This window comes from Indicator indicator, chromosome Z (genome assembly GCF_027791375.1).
Source record: "Indicator indicator isolate 239-I01 chromosome Z, UM_Iind_1.1, whole genome shotgun sequence".
NCBI lineage: Eukaryota > Metazoa > Chordata > Aves > Piciformes > Indicatoridae > Indicator > Indicator indicator.
Genome location: NC_072053.1, coordinates 29,425,367 through 29,449,425, shown reverse-complemented (window position 1 = coordinate 29,449,425; position 24,059 = coordinate 29,425,367). Strand labels below are relative to the sequence as shown.

The following is a 24,059-nucleotide window of genomic DNA, read 5'->3' as shown; positions in this document are numbered from 1 at the left end:
TTCAGAAACAGAGACTTTACCACCTCTCTAGGCAGCCTGTTCCAGTGTTCTGCCATCCTAAAAGTAAAGAAGTTCCTTCTCATGTTTACATGAGACTTCCTATGTTCAAGTTTACACCCATTAGCTCTTGTCCCGCCACTGTGGACCACTGAGAAGAGTCTGGCCCCATCTTCTTCACACCCACCCTTTAGATACTTGTATTATTAAGTTCCCCCTTCAATTCCTCCAATCCCCTAATCAGGTTAGGGACCCTGTGCTGGTCTCTTTCCAGTTCTTTGTCCTTCTTGAGCTGGTGTGCCCAGAACTGGACATGAATATGTTTTGTAGTGATTAACTAGACCCTTCATCATGCTGGAAAAGGTTGATTTAAATAACAAAACCCACCAGAAACCTAGGGCCTTTATATCTCTTTGCATATCCCTTAGTGATTTGGAACCAACTGTAGCTACATGAATTACCAGCTCTTGAGTGGAAGTACTTAGGATGTGGCAATGTAATGGCCTCTTGAAGCACTCCAAAAAGCACATTCACAACAGTAGCTGATTTGCCAGGACTAAAATTTGGAGCAGCTCTTTTTTTAAATGATACTGTCAGCATACTTCCTTGGGTAAGGGAAGTGTCCTGAGACTTTAGTTTAAAAGCACTTAGCACAGATTTCCTTTAAAATGGCTTTTGTCACCCTAAAGCTCTGCCATTGGCTCTCACTATGCACCCACTGCCTGTGTTGCACTTCTCAAAAGTCCACAGTTGTGTTGTGTGGGTCATTGCTGAATATGTCAGCACAGCAGGTTCCAGCTTCTTTTGAAGGATCCTCCTAGGGAGGGTCCAGTTGCTGATGTTTACAGTGCTCAACAGCATGTTTGCTATGTTTGCATAGTAGATTAAAAAAAAATGGGGGAGGGAAGGGAGGTTGTTAGTTCTAAGTCAGCTGTCTTTAAAATTTATGCTTGCCTAATGCAACGCAAGCAAAACTGGAGCAGAAGGAGTGCTTTCTTTTGCTGCCTAGGATATCAGCCTGGGACTCAGAAGGTGGGTAGATTGAGCAAGTTCAAGGGAGCGGGAAACAACTGTAAAGGAAATTAGCCCACATCAGCATGAGAGTGGTGTAGGAGCAGTTCAGCTTTGTAGATTGCTGCATTAAAGCATGAACAAAATAATATGTTGCAACTCCACACAAATGTCATCATTGTTACACTTATGTTCTGAACCCAGCAAGATTACAACTGGTGCAATAAAATTTCTATAAAATGACATTGACTTTGCAATGTCATTTTGCTACAGCAACTACAGTGACAATAAAGATGGGACTGTAGAAAAATAGATCTTCCTTTTCTAATGATGAATATTTTTCACTTTATTTGCTCACCTCTTTCTTAAGGTTCTTAATTTATTTTTTTAAAAAAATTATTTATCTCCCCTTCCCATGAAACTCCTTTCTGCACCATTTTCATGTTACAGAAGACTGCACCTTCTCCCTGTTTTTTGGAAATTTGTAGTCTAATTTTTCTGTGTTTATTTTACTCTAGTATAGTTACACTTAATGTGGCCATTGTAACCATTACTTTGTTACATGGCGTCTTTGGAAATAAGAAAGCTTGTCCACCACACATTCCTATTGGACAGATTGGCAGAATGTTGCCTCTGTGACAAGTCTTGTTCTCATTCGTTTTAAGGAGTCTTCTCTGGAACCTGAAGTGTAGCTCTGCATATCTCTTTTGTTTTTTAGCTTCCATGGAGAAGCCCCCACTGCAACTGTACAATGACAATTTATGTCATTGTTCTATTAATTGAGAGTAAACACAAATTAAGTTCTTAATCAGTCCAAAGTCCAAACTCTTTATATTGTAATTAACCCCATGTATGCAATTCTTAGAAGCAGTTCACTCATGAGTTAGCTCTTAACTGTTAATGAGGATAGATTATATGATGGAGCGAACTCAGTGAGTCATCTTGGTGCTGACTGAATGAGGGGACTGTCTCAGTCATATCCCTTCTTATGTTTTTGCTTGAGTAAATTTAATCAAGCAGTTAGATACAAGCCATATAGCACTCAGAACCAGAATCAACTCTAACCCATCCTGTGTAGAGGTTCAAGAGTGCTGCAGACTTCCAGTAATGCGATCACAGATGAGAAGAAAGGAGAACTTCAGACTGATCAAAAGTCTTGGCAGCGTTAGCTGAGTGTCTGTGGTTCTGGCCTGCCCTTTGTCAGATACATTGGAAAGGTATTGATGACTGATACGGGAGTGCTTGTATCTGTATTTCGTATGCTTTGCTTTTAAAGGGGAATCCAGAAGAAAGTTGAAAAGCCTTACCAAAGCATACAAATATCTGTGGTGTGTACTCAAAACAATCAATTTTCAGCACCACAATGACAAAAAAATTAAATGTCATTAGTCCTATTTTGTATATGTGTCCACAAGTGCCCTTCTTTTTCAGGCTTATGAAATGCAAACTTTTGTTATAATCAGGTATGTTTGATTCCTGTCATTCAAGGTATTAGCACTTTCACTCCTTTTACCCTTTTTCGAGCTTACCTGTACATTGTGTCTTAAAAATAATGTATTTCTATGCAGACTGAAAATCCCAGACCGTGCTGTCTCTGCAGTTCAGGCTAAGTACCCCACCTTACCTCTCTCATTCAGGACAGAGTTATACATTCTGGTTTGCTTCGTTACTAATAATGTGTATGCATTTTTAAAAAACCCACAATTGTAAATAATTCTTACAAGTATTCATGAGGACTGTCCCTACTGTAGAAAACCAAAACAGAATGGGTAAAAGCTCAGCACATTACAGAGATGTTGGCTTGTAGATAAATGAGTGAGGAATAATTGATCTATGAGTTAGCATGATTGTGTAGAGTGGCAGAAAATACGAAGTTCTGATACTGAGAGCCTGGTTCTTTTTTTTTTTTTTTTTTTAAGCCTGTGTAAAGTGACCCAAAGCTTAGCTGATCTGGTGTTGAAAGAAAAATTCGAATGTTGTAGAAGTTTTCTAGTTACATAATAAGGAAGGAGGAAAAAGGAGAATCTGTTAAGTCCTTTAGGTAAGGAGGAGATTAACCTGAATCGGATATGGCCCAATTACTAAATCAATACTTTCTACAGGTCTTTGATAAGGATAATGATACTTCATTATGTAATGGATGTTATGTTTCATTAATAAAAATAATTACATTCTAGGTGAAAGTTTTCATGTGACATGTGCTACAGGACTCACCAGATGACTTTATGAGCTTGCATCACTGACCTGGGATTAAATTTGAAGGAACCAAATATAAGTCATGCACTGGGGGACCAACAAGAAGAGCTTTTGTCCTAAGCTTGGTTGCAGGAGCCACCACAGCAGAAGAGTAGGCAGATGAGATTAGTGGGCTGCAGGATGGCTGACTTGCAAATACTCAATCAAGAGTGTTTGGTAAAGGCAGAGGAACACTGATAACAAGTTAAATTTCTAGGAGCTTTCCCCCCTGCTTGTGTTTTTGTCTTTCCCTGAAACATTGCAAATACAGAGAGATAAAACTGATGATCACTTACCCTGTGAATCTTTTCAGGGGGCTTTCCCTGTCTTTCTCAGTTTTTGATTTGAACTCATAACTAGGTTCAGACTTGCAAAGATATTTCCTTCCAGGCTGTTCCTGCAGGAACTGTTTGGACTTGATGCGTATTCCTTTGTAATGTGGGACATTAGTCCTTAGCTAAGATCGCTTTCATGGACTTCACTGCGATCCCAGGTTGCATTTTAGATATTGGTACAGGTATTTACCTATCTTTCTGTAGTACAATGTCATTTCTGTTCTTTCTAATGTTGTGTCCCTTGGCTTGTGATAGACAGAGTGATGACTTGCTGAGGTGCAGTGTGTGAACTTCTTGACTACAGATCTAGCATGTGATTATCTATGAGTATGCAGGACTGAACATGATGATGTTGTGTCCTCATTATGTGATTTCACTATCAGCTTAAAGGGAACTGTTACAGAGCTGCTACTCCCACCTTTCTCCCTGCCTGCAGCATCCCAGTTCATGTGGTCAATATTTCCTTTGCACAAACCTGTTCAGCCTTTCAGATCCAAGTTGAGCGAAAAGTAACATTGTTCTCAAAAGACTAAATTTTCACTTATGTCAGTGAGCTGCTGTGGCTTACCCTGCAACTGTCAAAAGGACCAGAGCCATCAACAGTGATGATGTGGGACTGCATAGTGGGGTTTCCCTGCTCAGCTGTTAGTGATGATCAGTGTATGCGGGCCAGGAGAATACCTCTGTAATTCTGGCTGGGAGTTGGATACAAAATGGGGCTATAAGTTCCCATAGGAAGAGGTTTTTTAGTGCCTCTCACCAGTGTTCAGCCTTGCTGGAAAGTCTGCAGTATCAATTCTTTAAAAGTTTATAGGCAGGTGTTGAAGGAAATACAAATTAAGCGTTACTTTATGCAACATCAGAATAGGAAATCCATTAGTCTGGGATAAAACCAGTCTGAAGTGTGGTTGAAACGAGATGTGTTTTCATGAGTTCTGCTGCTTACAGACTACTGTATTTATGTGGGTGAAGGACAGATTTGTTGTTAATTTAAAAAGTAAAGCATTAAATAAGGATGTACTATGTAAATAATTCTGTAAGGGTAACTACACAGGATAAGTATTATATCTCTTATTAAATACTGCCAATGAGGAATTGTACAAGTAGATCTTCTCATGGGATTTCTAAACCTTTTCTACCTACTTTTAGGATGTCTGATTTTTTTAAAAAGGAATTGATATTTATTTTTAAATCTGCTGTTTCTCTCAATGTCTGCATTACAATATACATGAAAAGATTGTTGAAACATTCTAGGGACTATGTTTCATGTTTTAAAATGGACTGACTTCAAAGACTTCAAAACTTGGAAATTTCTTTAAGTACCTCATTGCATGGATTTGCCTTGCCTGCCTTCTTTCACTCACTTGGGCAGAACTGTCAACTAACAGGAACAGTGATTACAAGCAGTATTATCAAAAAAGGGTACCTAATGTTTAGTAGGATGTATCCAGCTTGCCTCTGAGATGAGTCTTTGCAAAAGTGGGTTGGGTGGTTGAGACAAGGCATAAAGGACTGGGAAGATGATGGAAACTTCTCTGAGGGAAATCTGTAACAACAGGCAACACCTGGGTGAAGTTTAAAACTCTGTTGCAGAATATAGGTGAGTAATCCATCTAATGTAATAGGCAGTTTGTATTTGTTTGCCATGTAGCATAAGGGAGTAACATAGCTAAAGTAACTGCAATTATGTAAGCACACAGCCTTGGGAAATAGGAAGGGCAGAGCTGGTATTTCCCAGGTAGAGATTAAGATACCATCTGTGAAGCATCTTGATTTAATTACCTTCTGGACTTCAAGAGCAGAATTAACAACAGTATACCAAGTGATTCTGAAACATGAAAGTTTCATAATTGTACCTGAATGTGTAAGCCAGTATTAGTGTCATTTCTTAAGCTGTCATTTTGAAATCAGCTGCGTGGGTCAATTCTTTCTTCAGGCTCTCCCCCCTCTTCCAGCAGGCTCTGTGGGGTGGAGGGCTCCCCCCCTTTTCCCCCATCATTACCTGCTTGCCAAGCCAGAGGGTGATTCCCCAGAAATCTTTACTTTTGTGGGAGCTGCCTTGGATGAAATTATCCTATTGGAGTTCGTACTGTTTTGTCATATTCTTCTGTCTTTTGCTAAGGGGTCCCTGTAAAGGTAGCTTGCCTGTCTTTCTAATAATTAGTGTCACTTTCTAAGGCAAATTCTGAAATTTAAGTGTTTTAACTTCTGATTTTCAGAATTTGTTTTCTGAAATGGCATTAGTATGTGTCACTTGACTTGGGTTTCTGTCAAGTTATTTTGCTTCTTTTGTTCAGTAGCCATCAGCACAAAACACTTCTTGTACAATTACTGTTTAAAAGAAAATCTTGAGATCTGGTTCAATAATTTAAAACTATGTAGGGGGAATAAACCAGTCTCAAGAATGACAAATATCTGTCATGTGGGTTATGCAAAGGAATGTCAGAAACTTCTTATTCTCGTTGAAAAATATGGAATGTTTTAGGCATGCCAGTAATTCTTATGACAAGAATCACTAATAGTTTTGCTTGCTTGTCAAACCTGAGCACTTCCAACAACTTAATGTGTGCTACTTGCTCTCATAAGGCATTCTCATATGGTTTGATGTCTTATTTGTGGCTGCTTTGGCTATGATCTACCCTTGCCTCTCCAGTAAAGGTAAGAGTCCGTCTTGAAGGTGATTCTGCCAAGCTGTATACTTTAACTCAACTGCAGTTAGTGGGCTCTTTCAGCTGTCTGGTGAGCTAGTGGGGACCAGAGGACGGAAAATTACTTTGCTCTTTTTAACACAGCCCTTTCTGTCCTTTGCCTCACTTACAACCCCTATTTTTATAACGGTGAAGATAGATTTGTTTAAAGATATCTTTGGAAATTATATTAGGTACAACTGGCTTGAATCTAGGTGCACAATATTACTTCCACTGACATTTTAGAAGAAAAAGAAGGAAAAAAAAAGAAAGAAAAATAGTGCTTATTTCTTTCTGGGAGCTGAGTACTTTGCATGTGTTTTTGAGGTGATTTCACTGCTTGTTTTTCAAATGCTCGTTCTCAAGAAGACTGCCTTTATGTTCCTTAGAAATTTTTGGACTAGTCAGTCTGAACTTATATGACTGTTTTGTGGTGGCTGGGGTTGGTTGGTTTGTTTTGTGTGTGTGTGGTTTTGCTTGTTTATTTGTTTGATTTTAAAAATGTTTATGTAAGTTGCTTCCCATACGTCCTTAAAATAACCTAAATTTAGAAATGAGGCTACGAGTGTGACTTCCCTAATTTCAGGAGAGTTTACAGCAATCTAGACGCTCTATTTTAGAAAGAAAATTTCCTACTGTTAGTATTTCCATGCTGTCATTAACCCTAATTGTTGGTAGTTAACAAAGAAAAAATCCTGAAAAAGTAACACTAAAGCAATCATTTGACTATAGAGCAGCCTGTCTTTCTTGCAGACATTACTCATGCTCTTAAAATAATGAGTTTTAACTTATGTACTTTGCTTACCTTTAGATTCAGCATAATTGATCAGTCAGTATGTCTGTGTGGTGAGGCTATGGCTGCTCTCTGACTGGTGCATCTTTCTCTCAAAGATAGTAACTCTACTGCAAAAACTTTCAGAATAAATTTAGCATTTGCTGTGGAGATGCATCTTCCTTGCTTGGTTGTGAGCAGAAAAGAAACTTTGAAGGTTAAGAGTCTCTGCTGTCTCAGCTCTTGTGAAATGTTCTAATGGAAGAACAACTGCAAATGCTAGCATCAGGAGAGGTGGGACAAATGCTTCTCCATCAGTATGGCAGGGGCTGGGAATGTGAGGATTCACTCTTTTCATCTGCTGCTTTTCTACTACAAGCAGAAACAACCTATTGGAAATAGTCTGATTCAAGATAAAAAGCTTGGGTTTGGTCGCAGTGCCTAGCAGGGATAGAAGCTGCTGTTTAAACACTGACAGCAATTTGTCTGACACTGAACACAAAATTAAAGTGTTATTGACAAGTGCATAGTGGTTTGCTGGTTTTTTTTGTTCTTTTTTTTTTTTAATTATTTATGAGGTTGCAATTGTCAGGATGAGAAGTTTGCACCAAAAGAGGGAGTAAAAGTCACTCAAGACACCCAAGCCCATAATAAATGGCAATTCATTTTGAGCCAGCATCCATACAGAATTTTCTGGATTTTTGACAGCATGTTTTGAAACAGTAAGTTATTTGTTTAAATTAAGTTTTAACTTAGCACTTCAAGCTAGCCAGTCTGAGTTCCAGTAAGATTTTCACCGGGCTTAGAGCAGGAAAACTAGTTGGCAGTGAAAGCATAAGATGGTAGTGGGGAGATCTGAGGTGAGAGATGAGGGCCTACTATCATGAGGGCCAAACTGGCTTTCCAAACTTGGCTTAGCCTGGAGGAGATGCAGAAGGGCAGCCAGAGAAAAGGAGCTGGTCATCAAAGTGTGCTGGACTAACAAAGTGAACACAGTGTGAAGATTGTACAGGGGCATGGAGAGAAATCATATGGCAAAGTGAGACACCCTTCAGATGTGTTGAGATTTTTAATGAGTATTTTCTAGGAGGAATGAGGCAAGAGAAGCACTGAGTACTTTATTTCAAAACAAAAATCAGTATTTGTATAAGCATACTTCTTTGAAAAGTTTTACATATTTAGGTGGTGCTGCATGCAAACGATGTGCAGGATAATTTTTGCGAGTTAATGGTATTACCACTGGTACTATGACACTTCATGATCCTGGTATGGATACAGTTGATTCATTACAGAATGATTTACATACTAATTACTGTATTTGAAAGGAGAATGTAGACAATGTCATTGTTCCTTCTTCCTACTTAACTTAGGAATACTTCTTAGATATAAAATATAAATTGTCAATACAAAATTAAAATTTTGAAAGCAGAACTTGTTCACTTATCAGTGACTTGAACTTCAAGTGGAGATGATAATGAATTGAAGCAGATACCCTTTATGTATATTTTACCTTTAACTGTGGCAGCTGACCACATGGTTTCTTAAGATAATGCCTTATGGGATGGAAACACCTTTTTTGATAGCTAGGGATTACAAAATCCAATTGCTGTATGCAACAGCTCAGCTATGAATTAGCCTCAAGCCTAGTGAGATGTGGTCAGTTCCCAGATCTCTGTTTCACATGTGGTGCTCTCTTAGCCCTCTCTATATTTGTTCCCATTCTGTTTCCAGAAAATCTTTTCCAAAACAGTTTGCTGACCTTTATTTTATTAATTACAAAACTCCATCATTCTGTTTTGGTTTGTTTTCCTGCAGGCAGCATCATAAAATCTTAATCAAGTGAAAATGGCCCTTAGCAATCTGACATCAAAGGCAGTACTACTGTATGATGAATGGATTAAAGATGCTGGTGAGTAATTTAAATCCAAAACTTATTAGCTTTCAATAATTTTGAATAGCAATGTGTAGCTATTCTAAGTGTATGGTTTATCATCTTAAGGTAACCTCGTCTTCCTGTAAATGTTTCTAAGACTTCCCAGCTTAGTTATTGACATTTTTAACTATAAAGAATAGACTAGTTTCCACATATTAAAACCAGGAAAAATGCAAATCTCATCTTGTTTATGGATAGAACCTCAGACTAAATAAAGCATCTAAATAAAGCATAGACAGTGATATATATATATGTGTGTGTATATATTTGTAAATGTTGTGAATTTTGTATATTTGTACATATTTATTGCATTTCATCATAGATTGTAGATTTTGCTTGTAAATACAGCTTTCATTTGCTTCCAGACTGAGCTAGCCTGGTCATTTCAGCAAACACTGACACACTTAGTAAGAGCTTCTGGCTTGCCTGAGTATATAGTGTATGTTTTTCCTGTGCTGCTGAATGTAAACTAGGAGCATGACATTGCTGTATTTTGCTTTTGCAAAGTGAATTAAATAAAAATCCTGATAAATTATAGTACCTTGAAATTAATCCTCAGATTAATTTCTCTTTTGAAAAAGAATGTTAGTCTCTTACTGCAGCTGGTATGAAGATATTGAACACATTTTGCTTTAACATGGTTGTTCTGTAGTTCTGCATGCTTACCAAAATATGACAAAGAAGATCTCAAGTTTGGGGTTAAAACTCATCTGTTGCAGTGTCATTTCTGAATGTTCTTCACTATGGTAGGCACATAGTGACAGGGATTAGCTGATTCCTGGGGAAAATATTAAGGAACAGTTAAGATTTAATCAATAAAATTACTAATTTATATTTTTCAGTACATTCAAGAGCCATTTCCCTTATTTTATAGTACCACAGCATGCAAGTGAGAAGGGAGTTTAATCAATATGACTCATGGGGTAAAGTGGATTGTGATGGAGCTGGGGGATGAATCATTTCTACTCCGGTGTTTATGACTTTCAAATCTAAGGTCCTCATCTACCTCCCAGCAGTGCTTGTATTTGACATCTTGGAGCATACTATTAATGGCAGGACATGGTTTCTTCATGATCAAGCTGGACAGATCAATGGGATAGTTTTGGTAGTACCAGCACAAGGGATTGATGGAGAAAAAGCAGTCGGTTTTGAAGAGCTGGTGATTTTCTTGCAGTGCAACATGCAGATGCTTAGTGCTGTGGTTCAGTCACTGTTGGTCTGTGGGCAGCAGCACTCGCCACATTGCAGGGTGTGAGCAGTACTGTAATGAGATTTCCTCCTCAATCTGTTTTGAAACTTTTGGTAGCTATGGACAATATCAGAGGATCTCATATTGCTTGAATGATGTGGGTTGAAAATTACTAGCTTAAGACATTTGGCTGTGAATTAAACTCTCAACAAAAAAATTGCAGTGGTGTAATTTCACCTGCAAAATACAGCAGTAAACCATGAAAGTGGCAGTTCATGGAGTCAGTAGTTAAGTTAGGGGTCATTCAGAGGCAAGTCTTCCAAAAGTCAGTTTATAAAAATAAGCCATCCAACCTGATCTTGAATATTACCAGGGATGGGACTTCTACCACTTCTGTGGGAAACCTCATCCAGTGTTTCACTACTCTCATCATAAAAAATTTCTTCCTTATATCTAGTCTAAGTGTTTCCTTGTAGTTTAAAAACATTATTCCATGTCCTGTTGCAACAGGCCTTTCTAAATAGACTGTCCTCATCTTTCTTATAGACCCTCTTATGTCCTGAAAGGCTGCAATAAGGTCTCCCCACAACTTTAATAAACAGTAATTTAGACAATAATTAAAAGCATTACTTCTGTCTGGGATAACTGGAGAGGAACTTGCAACACTTTTGCCATTTGCAGGCTTGTAATACGAAAATGTCTGCTTTAGAGTACTGTAAAAGCAGTGAGATGTCTGGACTACTGAACAGGCACAAGACTCAAGTACTAAGCTATGAATGCCAACTGACATTGGGACAGAAGGTCTTCCACCTTTAAAATCCTTGTACCTACTAAGGTTAATGTCATGCTGCTTATAACGCTCAAGGATCTTGAAAAGTGGGACTACTCGCTGTCTGTCACTTGAACTTGTGAATAAGGTTCATGATTTTCCAGAAGATGAAGTCTTGGGGAAATGCAGCCTCAGTGATAAGCCCGTGCATTGCCTTCCTGTGCTGCCCTCTGAGCCCTGTTCTTGTCTGAAAATGCAGACTGTTTGTGAAGGACAACTCTAGACTGATTCTGTGCCCCTTCTTCGTTTTGTGTGAAGCAATGATGATGAAATGTTGAATCCTACAGATGCTAAATTGTGTTATCCAGTTGATATGGATTTGAGGTTAACGGACTCTGAAACATGATCAAAGACAGCAAACCCCAGCCCATTAAGAATTAAGTACCTTTCTGCAGGTGTTTTAGAATTTAGTAAATATGTGAAAGATCATACAGCTTTTTTTTTTTTTCCCCTAGATCCAAGACTGGAAGGCTGGCCACTCATGTCTTCACCTTTTCCAACAACCTTTATAATTGGAACCTACATTTATTTTGTCACTTCTTTGGGACCCAGACTCATGGAAAACAAAAAACCTTTTGACCTTAGGCAGATAATGGTGTTTTATAATTTTAGTGTGGTAGCTCTCTCTTTATATATGACTTATGAAGTAAGTACTACTTTTATTTGTAATGTATTTATGTATTTTGTATGCCTAACTGCTAACTTATATTAATACATTTATTAAAATTCCTACTCTGCAATTCTCAAAAGCACCCTATTATTCTGTATGTTGTAATTCTGTTCCTCCAATCAGTATGCTAAATTATTGAGGTGATTCTTTGAAAAATGGGAATAAGTCATACCTGGAAAAAAGATTGTAAACTATGTTATGTATCATTATATAAAATTTTAAAAATTGAAAGTTCTCATAACTTATTTAATTTTCCTGGACTGCAGCAGGTAAAGCAGATTACATATTTTTATTAGCCTGTTGTAATTTTTTCTGTCCTATTAAACAATAGTCAACACTAATGTTTCAAGCACTGTATAGAGTATGTTTACTATGCAATAATCTTTATTTAGATCTACCTTTTAAATGACAGAAGTTAACAAAATCTGATTTGAAGATCTTCATGCTTTAAATAACAAAAGAACTTAACCAAGCAAAACACAAACAAAAACACCCACCCAAACGCAAACTATAAAGATCTTTATCATTGATTTTCTGCCTCAGCCCCAAATTAACAAATGCCTTTTCTTTTGAAAGGCATGTTAAGATTTGGGTTGAGTTCATAGCTCAAGTAAACGTTAGAATTTAGTACCGTAAAGCCTGATGAATTGTATAGCGTTATGGATCAACTAAGTTTAAAATCCTTAATCATAAATGATGTAGGCTACATAGAAGCTCTAATTTAGAACCTTAAACCTGAAGTAAGCTACTGTCTGACTTTTGCGAGGGAGTTGTTGGTTCATTTCATTATTGGTTTTGTTTGTTTTTTAATTTTTTTTAAAAGTTGGTTTAAAAAGTGTAGCTATTTAACATTAGCATTGTTTGAACAATAGCCTTAGACATTTGCTTGGTGAAACATCACTATACTAATAATGGCCCTCCTCAAAAGTCTGGCTGTGTGGTTATTTCAGGTTTGGCAAAGTGGCAATGAAAAGTTCTCAAACTGTCAGGATACCTTTCTGTTAGCTGAACTTGCATCAATTTGTTCATCACAATGAGCTACCCAACATTTCTTTTAACAGCAGTCTAAAGCCAGTGTAGCAACTACTTTACGTCATGACTGTTGTGTAGAAAGCGGTGGGAAAGATGCACGCATTAGCTGTTTAGGTTTTGTTTTTAAAGTTGTCAAAACTTGCTTTTGTGACTTGGTGGCAAGTTTGGTTTGGTTATAACACTCCAGAAAAAATAAATCTCTGTTAGTGTCTGACACTAACCAGTATTCAATTAATCATCTGTCAAGACTTTCATGTTACAATTTTATGAAAGGATGCATGGATAGAGTGTAACAGATTTAATTTCTGCTATTGTCTGATGATAAGCAAAAAGTTGATTCTTTGGCCCTTTGGAACCAAGCCATTTTGTGGATCCTTTAGTATTGTACTGTCTTGGTGGTGTTTCGGATCTCATCTTATTTAAGCAACTAATTCTTTTAGGAGGTTAAACTAACTGTAACCCTCCATTTCTTGAGAGTTAAACCTCCTACTGTGCATGAACAGATGATGATGATGATCAGAGGATGAGAAGTACTTTATAAACAGATATACAGTAGTCTTAGTAGCTATCAGGGGAACGAGCCAAATATAATACTAACAATGTTGCTGTTGTCCAAGCTTCAATATATGTTCCAAAAGGAAAGATGAAGTTGTATTTTTTATAACCAGTTCTTCAGTCATGCATGTGCTCTTGACTGTAAAACCCTTGACTCTCAGCACTCATATTGGTGACAAGCTAAATGAATCATGCAGTTCATGCAAAATTTTAGAAACTATGATATTAAAAATACATACATATTGAATAATTCCTTGTCTAATGATAAGCCATATCTTTCTGTTGCCCTGATTTTCTTTCACTGTTAAGATGCTATGCTGGATTCTTTTCAATATTGAGATGGTTGGCTGTGATAGCAGTTTTCAAAAAAACTCCAAATGTTTGATTTGTTTTTGTGGGCAGAGTAAGTTGCTTTTTTAACGTTTGTTTTGAGATGCGTCTGCTTCTCTTCATTTAGTAGTGGTAAAATAATAGGTATAGGAAGAAAGTTCTTGGCTATAAATGTGGAATTAGAAATTCGTTAATCTGCAACAGTAAGCAATTTTATAATAGCTAGCTCACAGAGTTAGAGGATTGGCAAGGTTGCTGATTCAACAAGGTTTTAGTGTTATATTCCCCTCCTGTTTTGTGATTGCAAAAGCAATGCAAAACTAATGTTTTTTTTCAAAAGATATGAAGCCAATCTTTGCCCTTTTTCTTTTTTTTTTTCTCTAGTTTCTTATGTCGGGTTGGGCCACAGGGTACTCATTCCGTTGCGATATCGTTGACTACTCCAGGTCACCTACAGCTTTAAGAGTAAGTTGCCAAACACAAAGCTGAATCGTTACGCTACACTGACTTTATTTTTAGAAATGCTTTTTGAATAACCAAATGTACTGTTGTAAAGTGGAATGCACTAAATGGAAATGCCCTCTTGCATAATGTAGAGCATGTGAGATAACTGGAGGGGCTGATTGTTTGGGAGAAAGAAAGAGGCAATATATTTGTTGGCTTGTGCTTCTTGGTTTTAAAATTCCTTCAGGATTAAAAAATGTTTTGTGTTTTTAAAGAAAAAACAACCAAACAGTACATTTAAATATTTATGTCAACCTTGTGACACCACTTACTCATTCCAATGCTTTCCTTTGTATAGTTGCTTATTTTTACTGCACCTGCTTTGTTTAATTTATGGCTGTTACAATTTGACAGTTTCTGTTTTCCACCCTTGCAGATGGTACGAATTTGTTGGCTCTACTACTTTTCCAAGTTCATTGAGTTATTAGACACTGTAAGTATTTGTATCCTAATACCAAAAAAGTAGTGATGTTTCATCTTCATAGCAGAATGATCTGCTGTGGAGCTGGGGTTTTAATTTGTTTTTTATTTAGCCCTCCAATCTTCAATTATTGGAACTCTTTATTGTCTCTTCTCATCCATTTTGCCATTACACTGTCACTTCCCTGATTATCAGGAGAAATATTAATGAGGGAACACACCTTTAAAGATTTAGGAAGCCCTGATAACTTGTCTAACAGCTGAATATGCTAACCTGTTGTGCTATGGCAATGCTTGTCGCAACACTGCAGATAAAAAACAGTGTTGATCATGATGAATCATTTTCTGATGTCATCTTCAGATTTTATCTTTCATGCTGAATATCTGTATCAGCATGCCTACTTGCTTGAAGTTCCTCTGTATGCCTTGGGGGTCATGACTATAGTTGTGTTTGATGTCAGGCTAGTACTCTAACCCAGTTCAAACAATGCCTGAGCAGCAATGCACTGAAGTGGAATGCAGACCTCACTCCAGCAGGCATCTGCCTTTCCCTCTTGCAGAGATCAACTCCTTGTAGAGTTGGTTCAGCTGTTTGCAAGCTGAGTGTTGGAATCATCTATGATTTCATTTGCCCTATTGTGCAGGGCACAATTGGGGTGATTCAGGAGCTGACTCATGAGCAGTTAAAGCACTTTGAGCAAAGTTTAGACATCTAACCTTCATCTGCAAGTACTCATGATTCAGTACTGGAAGATGTTACTGACTGAGACAGATGGAATGGTAATGGAAGAGCCAGGGAGGAATGCTAGAACTGGAAAAGCTTGACACGTTTAGTCCTCTATTTAAGCATACTGCCCACAGGGTGGACTGCTTTCTTTAATTCGTCCTGGGCCTGAAAAATCATTAAAAAAAAAAAAATTCTTTCCGTTCAACCCACCCAACCAGGTACCTGTTTCTCACCAGCTTTTTGGTTTTTTTACAAAAGCTTTTTCTTAGCTGTATTTATGTCAGCTGTTTCCAAATGTTTTCCCTGGCTCACCAGACTTCTTTTCTTCTGTATTCATTTGCTTGCCATCTGATACTACCTCTGCATGACCTGACTTTTCCTTACACAGCTTTCTTACCCTGTCTTCCCTAACACATCCTTTAAAGCCTTTCCTTTAAAATGTGGCCCATGAGTGTTGATTTGGAATCCCTACATACATTCTGTCCAATTTTGCCTTTTTTTCCATGGGTAGGTAAGTCAGTGATCATAATAACGTGCTGCTAATTCTCTGAAGTGCAAGTTCTTTGGTTAATTTTCTCAAATGGCCTTGCATTAGTAGTTCAGGAGACTTAAAATCTGACACTTCTAGTTACATCTCAATCCAAGCAAGTCCATCTTACGCTGTCCATTGCACATGTGATTGCTGTGGGACATTTGCTTTCAAAACTTGCCTCTGCTTTTTATAATCCTCAGGTGGATTTTTGCTTACATGTTCAATTTTTCTTTCTGAAAACTAGTCTACATACCCTGAACTTGAATTCCCATTCTTCTCTCAAGATTGCAGTTTTGCAGAATTTAAAAATTTATAGCAGTGAGCAACAGAACAGCACTAATGCATACAGTTTTCTGAAAGCTTGATGGGCTTGATTATGTCCTGTAACATTCCGTTCATTAAAAATCTGTTTCAGATATTTTTTGTGCTGCGTAAGAAAAACAACCAAGTTACATTCCTGCATGTCTTTCATCATTCCATCATGCCATGGACCTGGTGGTTTGGAGTCAAATTTGCTGCAGGTAGTGGGGAGAGAGTTTAAGTTATACACATCTGCTTTATTATTTCTAGAATTAAAAAGTTAACTATGCTAGACAAAAATAAACAGTATTAAGAATCTTGCAAATGTGAATGTTTTTAAACGTCATTTACAGTATTTCATGAAACAACTTAGATCACCATAATTATTTAAATAGGTAGGGAATACTAAATTTTTCCATTTGACAATATTTTGTATAGTATCAGTTTATCATGGGAGGGGGAAAGCTACAGAGGAGGGAGCTGGATACAAGGAAAGAGCATTATTGCATTGAAAAAGAAATGTGGTTACAAATGTGTAAGGGAAGATGCATGAGATAAATAACTCTGTTGAAAGTACTTCAAAGTCCTGAAATGTAGAAATTGAATTGGGAGAACTGTGTTATTTTTTTGTTTGTTCTGTTTGTGGTTCTTCCCTTCTTCCCTTCTTCCTCTTTTTCTTTCTCTCTTTCTTTCTCTCTTTCTTTCTCTCTTTCTTTCTCTCTTTCTTTCTCTCTTTCTTTCTCTCTTTCTTTCTCTCTTTCTTTCTCTCTTTCTTTCTCTCTTTCTTTCTCTCTTTCTTTCTCTCTTTCTTTCTCTTTCTTTCTCTTTCTTTCTCTTTCTCTCTCTTTCTCTCTCTTTCTCTCTCTTTCTCTCTCTTTCTCTCTCTTTCTCTCTCTTTCTCTCTCTTTCTCTCTCTTTCTCTCTCTTTCTCTCTCTTTCTCTCTCTTTCTCTCTCTTTCTCTCTCTTTCTCTCTCTTTCTCTCTCTTTCTCTCTCTTTCCTTCTTTCCTTCTTTCCTTCTTTCCTTCTTTCCTTCTTTCCTTCTTTCCTTCTTTCCTTCTTTCCTTCTTTCCTTCTTTCCTTCTTTCTCTTTCCCCCTTTCCCCCTTTCTCCCTTTCTCCCTTTCTCCCTTTCTCCCTTTCTCCCTTTCTCCCTTTCTCCCTTTCTCCCTTTCTCCCTTTCTCCCTTTCTCCCTTTCTCCCTTCCTCCCTTCCTCCCTTCCTCCCTTCCTCCCTTCCTCCCTTCCTCCCTTCCTCCCTTCCTCCCTTCCTCCCTTCCTCCCTTCCTCCCTTCCTCCCTTCCTCCCTTCCTCCCTTCCTCCCTTCCTCCCTTCCTCCCTTCCTCCCTTCCTCCTTCCCTGTTTAAGAATTTATTCAGGCTTTGTTGCAGTTATTTTTATCGGTTTTAGATAGCATAATTGGAAGTTATTTACAGCTAATACTTTGACTTTCACAAGACTACAGAAAGGTTTTCTGGAGCTTACTTATTACAGAAACTTATTTGAATTTACTGAATTGAAAGGTTTTGTCCACATATGGCTTACCTCTGCTCTGTCTGTGCATGCATCTTCCTATGCTATGTTGTGTGCACCACTAACAACTGCAGCTTGCCATGGGAATAGCCTGGTAAGCAGAGAGTTGAAAAATGCACAATCATAGAGTAGTCCATGTCTAGGAGGATATGGGGGTTTTTTTAGGAGTTTCTACTGAGAAATAAGCTTTTTTATACATATTTTTTCACTCATGTTCCCTGGTGTGTTTTTTATTTTTATACTAAGCTTTCCTAATATTGTGGTGTTTGGTAACTTCTTTCCAAGAATTTCAGTCCTGATGATGATTACCTTTGTATTCAGTTTCATTGCTGTTTGTCCTTACAAAGAGTGGTATTGTTAAGTTTTCACACTGTGAAAAATAAGACAAGGAAAAAAAGTGCTGTTGCTTTCTGAAGCATGTTTTTGTACTGTTGATTAGATTGTGGGTTTTTTTCCTCCATTTCAACTATTTATTTTTTTCTTCTGAATATTCACTGTGCAAGCCAAAAAAATTATGTACATTTGATCTCTAAGCACACACACATGTTATTTTTAAAAACACAAAGAGCTGAGTTTCAAAGAAAGTTTTCTATCACAGCTGGACAGCTATGATCTATCAAGTAGTAAGATTAGTATAAACCACTAAAATCACAAAAAATGTTTTATTTTTAACTTGAGTGAATCTTAGTGGAAAATTGGTTTCCTTTTTTTTTTTTTTTCCTCTTTTGTGTCAGCTTGTTTTCGTGGTGATGCTCAATATTTCCTTGTTCATATTCCTCTAAAAATACTTGTCTGGCTGCTACTTCTTGAACCACTTTTACCTAAAATTTCTTGTATTCATTAAAATAAAATTACTTTGACCAGGATCATCTGACTCCATAATTGATCCAATGGAAAAGGAAGTATTTCTTATGTTGTGAAATGTTCATATCTTACCAGTTTCAGTCATGAGTTTTCCCCACATGTGTCTTCTTGGCCTTGTATTGCCTTTTCTCTGTAAGTATGCTTTCAAGACAGATGATGGATTGATTTGTGAGACCCTCACACAGGTCAAGTTTCCAAAAACTCAAAGCAGCCTGAAACTGTGATTCTTTCCCTTGGAATACGGAAATCTGTGTTGACGAGAAAATTTTTATTTATCCTCCACAGCTTTGCAAATTTCATCATGATGTCTAGAAAAGAGATGTAAAACATGAAGAATGCTGTTTCTACTGAATGATCTCTGTCTCCATCATGTATAGGTTTTTACAAAAAATATTTTAAAAATTAGCCCAAATAACAAAAAAAAAAAATTACTAAAACCTTTTACAGAAAATTAGACTACTCACGTTCTATTACTGTTTTGAAAATGCTTAGATAAACCCTTTCTGAGAAAGGAAACTGATGTGATCTGTCAGAACTGGTGTCAGCCAAATTCAGATTTAACACCTTGAGGGTTGATCAAAGTCTGTAAGTTTTTGTGATATGTGTTTTTAATACCCCAACTCAAAACAAACTATTAGGACCTGAGGTGGCTTTTTAAATGCCTGATGGAATAATACTACTATATATTGTTTTTTTGCAGGTGGTTTGGGAACATTTCATGCTTTGCTGAACTGTATTGTCCATGTCATCATGTACACTTATTATGGAATCTGTTCTTTGGGCCCAGCCTATCATAAATATTTGTGGTGGAAAAAATATATGACAACTATACAACTTGTGAGTAGTTTTCTCTTTGACATAAACACCTGTGAGAAAGCTAACTGTGACTAACACATATTTAATTAATGCATTTGCACTTTTGTATTTGTGTGTGTAGCTTACAGCTGGTATAAGTTTTACTCACATTTTAATTGATGAAAAACAAAAAGGGTTTTTTAATATATTTGATTTGGTTTTTATACATTTAAGTTGGGTTTTTATAATATATTTAAATCTGCTGACTTCAGTGTACACTGTAATTACAGATTCAGACTCAAGAAGCCTTTCAGTTATGGAGTACTTCGTAAATATTTATGAAACTTACTGCCTATATAAAAACTATTAGCATGTAAGTTTACAGCAAGAAAACATAATTAATGTATAGAATATATATGTGACAGTGAGAAAAGGGAAAAGGAAGATATTCTTTATAATTTCATGTGCATTTTTTCATAGAAAATGTTCATGTTTAGAGAATTTACCTCTAATTCAAAGTATTGCAAAACACTGTTGCAGTAATTATGTCAAATGTTTTATCAGTCTGAGATCACTTTCAAAAGGAAACTGCTCTGGGTGCTTTTTCAGGCCTGACTTTTTTAATAGCTAAATTTTGAAAATTTAGCTTCTGACTAAACAATTTGTTTGGCCTGAGTAAGGATGATGGTGGAAGAGGGAAAGGAACAGGGAGAAGAAGCCACTGCTTGCACCGTGTCTGGTGTTAATAGAATAGTTCATGTAACCATATGTAACTCTGAAAACTTCAGCTTGAATTTTCATAAATTACTTAAACTCTTTAATCTTTGAGATTCTGCCAGTTTACTATTAACTCGCAGTTCATACGGAATTTTCTTTCCATTAAATTATGTTTTTTGGGTCCTGTGGAACTTTGTGTGACATGCTACTATGTGGGAAAAGTGGAAATTCACATTCACCAGTGCTATAATGGTTGCCTTTTCTTGTTTTGTTTTGGTTTTTTGTTTGTCACTGATCAAATGCCCTCTGCTTCCTTTTTTCTTTGGTCAGGGCAGACACCTGTTCTCCTAGTAGACTTTCTCAGTGCTACTTGTAATTCAGTTTGTCCCAGGACTCCTCTTTCTTTACTCTGTGAAAATGTCATTCAGCAGAAGAACATTTTAGGAGAGGTGCTCTAAAGGTGCATATCTGTCCTTTCAAAAAGCTCCATTCCCCCTTCCCACCCACCTCCCACGTTCCATTTCTTCTATAGGCAAGTTATGCTTAATGTGTTTAAAGTCAAGTAGTAAGTTTGTAATTTATTTTAAAAATACTTATTTTCTTTGCCTTTTCCCTCTAGGTCCAGTTTGTTATGATTACAATTCATATAGGACAAATCTACATCATGGATGATTGTCCATACCAGTATCCAATTTTCATGTTCATTATTTGGCTATATGGCTCTGTGTTCTTAGTCTTGTTTCTCCACTTCTGGTACCATGCTTACACGAAAGGACAAAGACTACCAAAGATGGCAAAAAATGGGATCAACAAAGATCAGTGAAACAAACTCTAGTCTCTAAACCCAAAAAATTGTGTATATGTCAAAATGGAAACTTGCACTACTTGACAATCAAGATATTTAGGTGCGCGCACTACGCGGTGTATATTTTGTATGTTTTCTTCCAAAACAGAATTTGTATTTTTACCATAAGTTATTTGGGATTCAGCATTCAGGAAGTGGAAGGGAGCAACATGGATCTCTGATTTAAAAGAAAGTGGGTTGGGGGGGGAGGGGGAAGAAAAAGAAATAAAAAAGGGAAAAAAGAGAGGAAAAAAAACAGAAAAAAAAAGAAAAAGCAAAAAGCAAAAAGGAGGCATTTTTTTCAACAATTTGTTCATGTCTATCCTGTAGGAAACTAATGGATAGACGATATCTACCTAGACGATGCATGAAAATAAATACATTCATGGAGAAAATGTAAATGTGTATGACAAGTACTAAGTACTTTGAACACTGGGGATAAAATTACCTTAAGCTGTGTACTATTAAAAGAATGAATCTTTATAAGTACTGTTCCAAGAAACTAAAGCTTGTTATTAATACATAAACATTATTATATGTGTTTACAATCTGTATTACTTTAAAGAAAGGAATGTATGTTAATCTGTTAAGGTATGATGTTTCATTTGAAGATCATAGATTTTTGGATACACTGTCTTTTACTTCTAATTTTGTGTTCTACTGTCTTGAACACTATACTCAATGTCAGAAAAATACTAATCTGGGGATTATCTGAATAGTTTTGTGGTGTAATGATCAAACCGTCTTAACTAATTTGTTCACCAAAGTAGCCTAATATAGCTTTTACTCAATGTATCTGTGGATATATTTTGATAATGGTGGTTTAGGCTGTTTAGGGGTGAGGGCAAGGTTTGGGGGAATCTAATTCAATATCTTAGTCCTCAAGTTTTACAAAAAAAATTATTTAAATTTTTTTTTTGATTGAAGCCTACATGTCACCTATCATGATTGTACTGTGCTCTATTTTCTTCTGTTTTCATTATCTGTTGAAATACATTCCTAGAGAGATTTTGTGTTGTTTGTTGTTTTGTTGGGACTTTGGTTTGTTTTTTTAAAAATGATCATTATTTGTTTTCTAACAACTCCATTAATAGCACTGGTTTCTTTGTGTATAACTGGGCAAAAAGATTTGTGCCATTCTCTGAGCTGCTAAGCAGAGTAGGCAGTCATGACTGGGCATGACTTCAGTACGTAAAAATTAACCAGTATGCTGTTTCCCATGGTTAGGCAGATTGTTAGAGTCACCCATGTCTAGAAATCATAGGACTTAGCTATTTGTATTCAAGCTGCATTTTTGCTGTATGAGTTTACTAAAGAATTGTTGCATGCAAGAGACCTGTAAAGGAGGAATAAATGAATTTAAATTCTTCCTACCTTTTAAAGTACCGTTTTGTGTAACTTTCACTACTAACAGAAAAGAAGCTTGTAATATTTGCTTTGTGCTTAATCTAATCTGTGGGAGGTTCAAATATCCAGATCTTTGGGGCAGGTTTTAATTGCCTCCCTGTTATACAATTCTAAGTTTTGTTATCTTAGTACTTTTATAGGAATACTGATATTTATGGTGCATTGTTAATGGTAAAAGAATTTAAACTTGGACATGAGATGCAAATTATTTCTTATGAAATTACATGGAAGTCATCTTTATAAAACAATTTAAAAAAATATTTATTTAATCTTTTTCACTATTAATCCCTGTAGCTATCAACTGTCATGATAGTTTAAATTAGATCCCAGAAAGAATTTGGATTACTTCAGATATGACGCCTGAATTTTAGATTTTTGAGGACTTGGGGCTTCTTAGGCTAATGAAGAGAAGATTGAAGGGAATCTTATCAATGCTTATAAATACTTGAAGGGAAGGTATCAGGAGGATGGGGCCAGGCCTTTTATTTAGTGGTGTCCAGTGACCAGACAAGAGATAACAGGCATAAACATGAACATAGTAAGTTCCATCTAAACATGAGGAGGAACTTCTTGATGTTGACAGTGGTGGAACATTGGAACAGGCTTCTGGAGAGATGGTGGAATCTTCATCTCTGGAGTCATTCAAAACCTGTCTGAATGCCATCCTGTGCAACCTGCTCTGGGTGAACCTGCTCTGGGGTATGTGACTAGATGATCTCGAGGCTCCTTCAACCACCATTATTCTGTGATCCTAGACTGCTCAGTGCTGAGTTTTGGCTCGTTGCAATTGCATGCACATAAGCCAAGACAGTCAAAATGCTGATTAGGGGCCACACAGTTTCAGTGGGAAGTTGCAAATTCTGTCAGCCTTCATTCAGTTATGTGTACTCTTGTCTTCCAAAGTAGGGGGTCATCTCCTAAGGACAGAGACCTATGCTGCTTTTTCAAACAATTGGAAAGGATTTGCCTCAAATTCAAAGCTTGAATGGTCCCTTTTTTTTACATAATAATTTATTGACTAAGTACTAATAATTTGATACTATGTACTAATAATAATTTATTAATTACATACCAGATCTTGGGCTGCATCTGGAGAAGTGTGGCCAGCAGGTCAAGGAAGGTGATTCTCCCCCTCTACTCCACTCTGGTGAGACCCTACCTGGAGTACTGCGTCCAGTTCTGGAGCCCCTATTACAAGAGGGATCTGGACATGCTGGAACGTGTCCAGAGAAGGGCCACCAGGATGATCAGAGGGCTGGAGCACCTCTCCTATGAGGACAGACTGAAAGAGTTGGGGCTGTTGAGTCTGGAGAAGAGAAGGCTCTGAGGTGACCTTCTTGTGGCCTTCCAGTATCTGAAGGGGGCCTACAAGAAAGCTGGGGAGGGACTTTTTAGGATATCATGTAGTGATAGGACTAGGGGGAATGGAACAAAGCTGGAAGTGGGGAGATTCAGGCTGGATGTGAGGAAGAAGTTCTTCCCCATGAGAGTGGTGAGAGCCTGGAATGGGTTGTCCAGGGAGGTGGTTGAGGCCCCATCCCTGGAGGTGTTTAAGGCCAGGCTGGATGAGACTCTGGCCAGCCTGATGTAGTGTGAGGTGTCCCTGCCCATGGCAGGGGGGTTGGAACTAGATGATCCTTGTGGTCCCTTCCAACCCTGACTGATTCTATGATTCTACTGGGGAAGAAAGTGGGACAGTTTGGCTGATTTAGGCCTTCTTGAGCCTTCAAGTGCATTTGAGAAATGCAGACTTTTAGTGGAAAGACTGTCACAGCCACTCTGTAGTGTAAGATGGATGATGCAACCCTCTGTTGCCTCTGGAGGAAAGTAGGCATTCCTTTCTA

At 37.3% G+C, this 24,059-nt stretch overlaps 1 protein-coding gene across 2 annotated transcripts; it reads left to right on the top strand.

The window, feature by feature from the left end:
- The first annotated feature begins 2,371 nt into the window (after positions 1 to 2,371).
- On the top strand, positions 2,372 to 20,839 carry ELOVL7 (ELOVL fatty acid elongase 7). Of its 2 annotated transcripts, none has more exons than XM_054397770.1 (7): positions 2,372 to 2,396; positions 11,444 to 11,634; positions 13,960 to 14,040; positions 14,456 to 14,512; positions 16,174 to 16,279; positions 19,153 to 19,289; positions 20,584 to 20,839. In XM_054397770.1, exons 1-7 carry the CDS (start codon positions 2,372 to 2,374, stop codon positions 20,785 to 20,787), a joined length of 801 nt encoding a protein of 266 aa, XP_054253745.1. In that variant the 3' UTR covers positions 20,788 to 20,839. The 2 variants fall into 2 exon arrangements, with proteins under 2 accessions (XP_054253745.1, XP_054253743.1); XM_054397768.1 differs by lacking the exon at positions 2,372 to 2,396 and adding an exon at positions 8,883 to 8,946.
- The last annotated feature ends 3,220 nt before the right edge of the window (positions 20,840 to 24,059 follow it).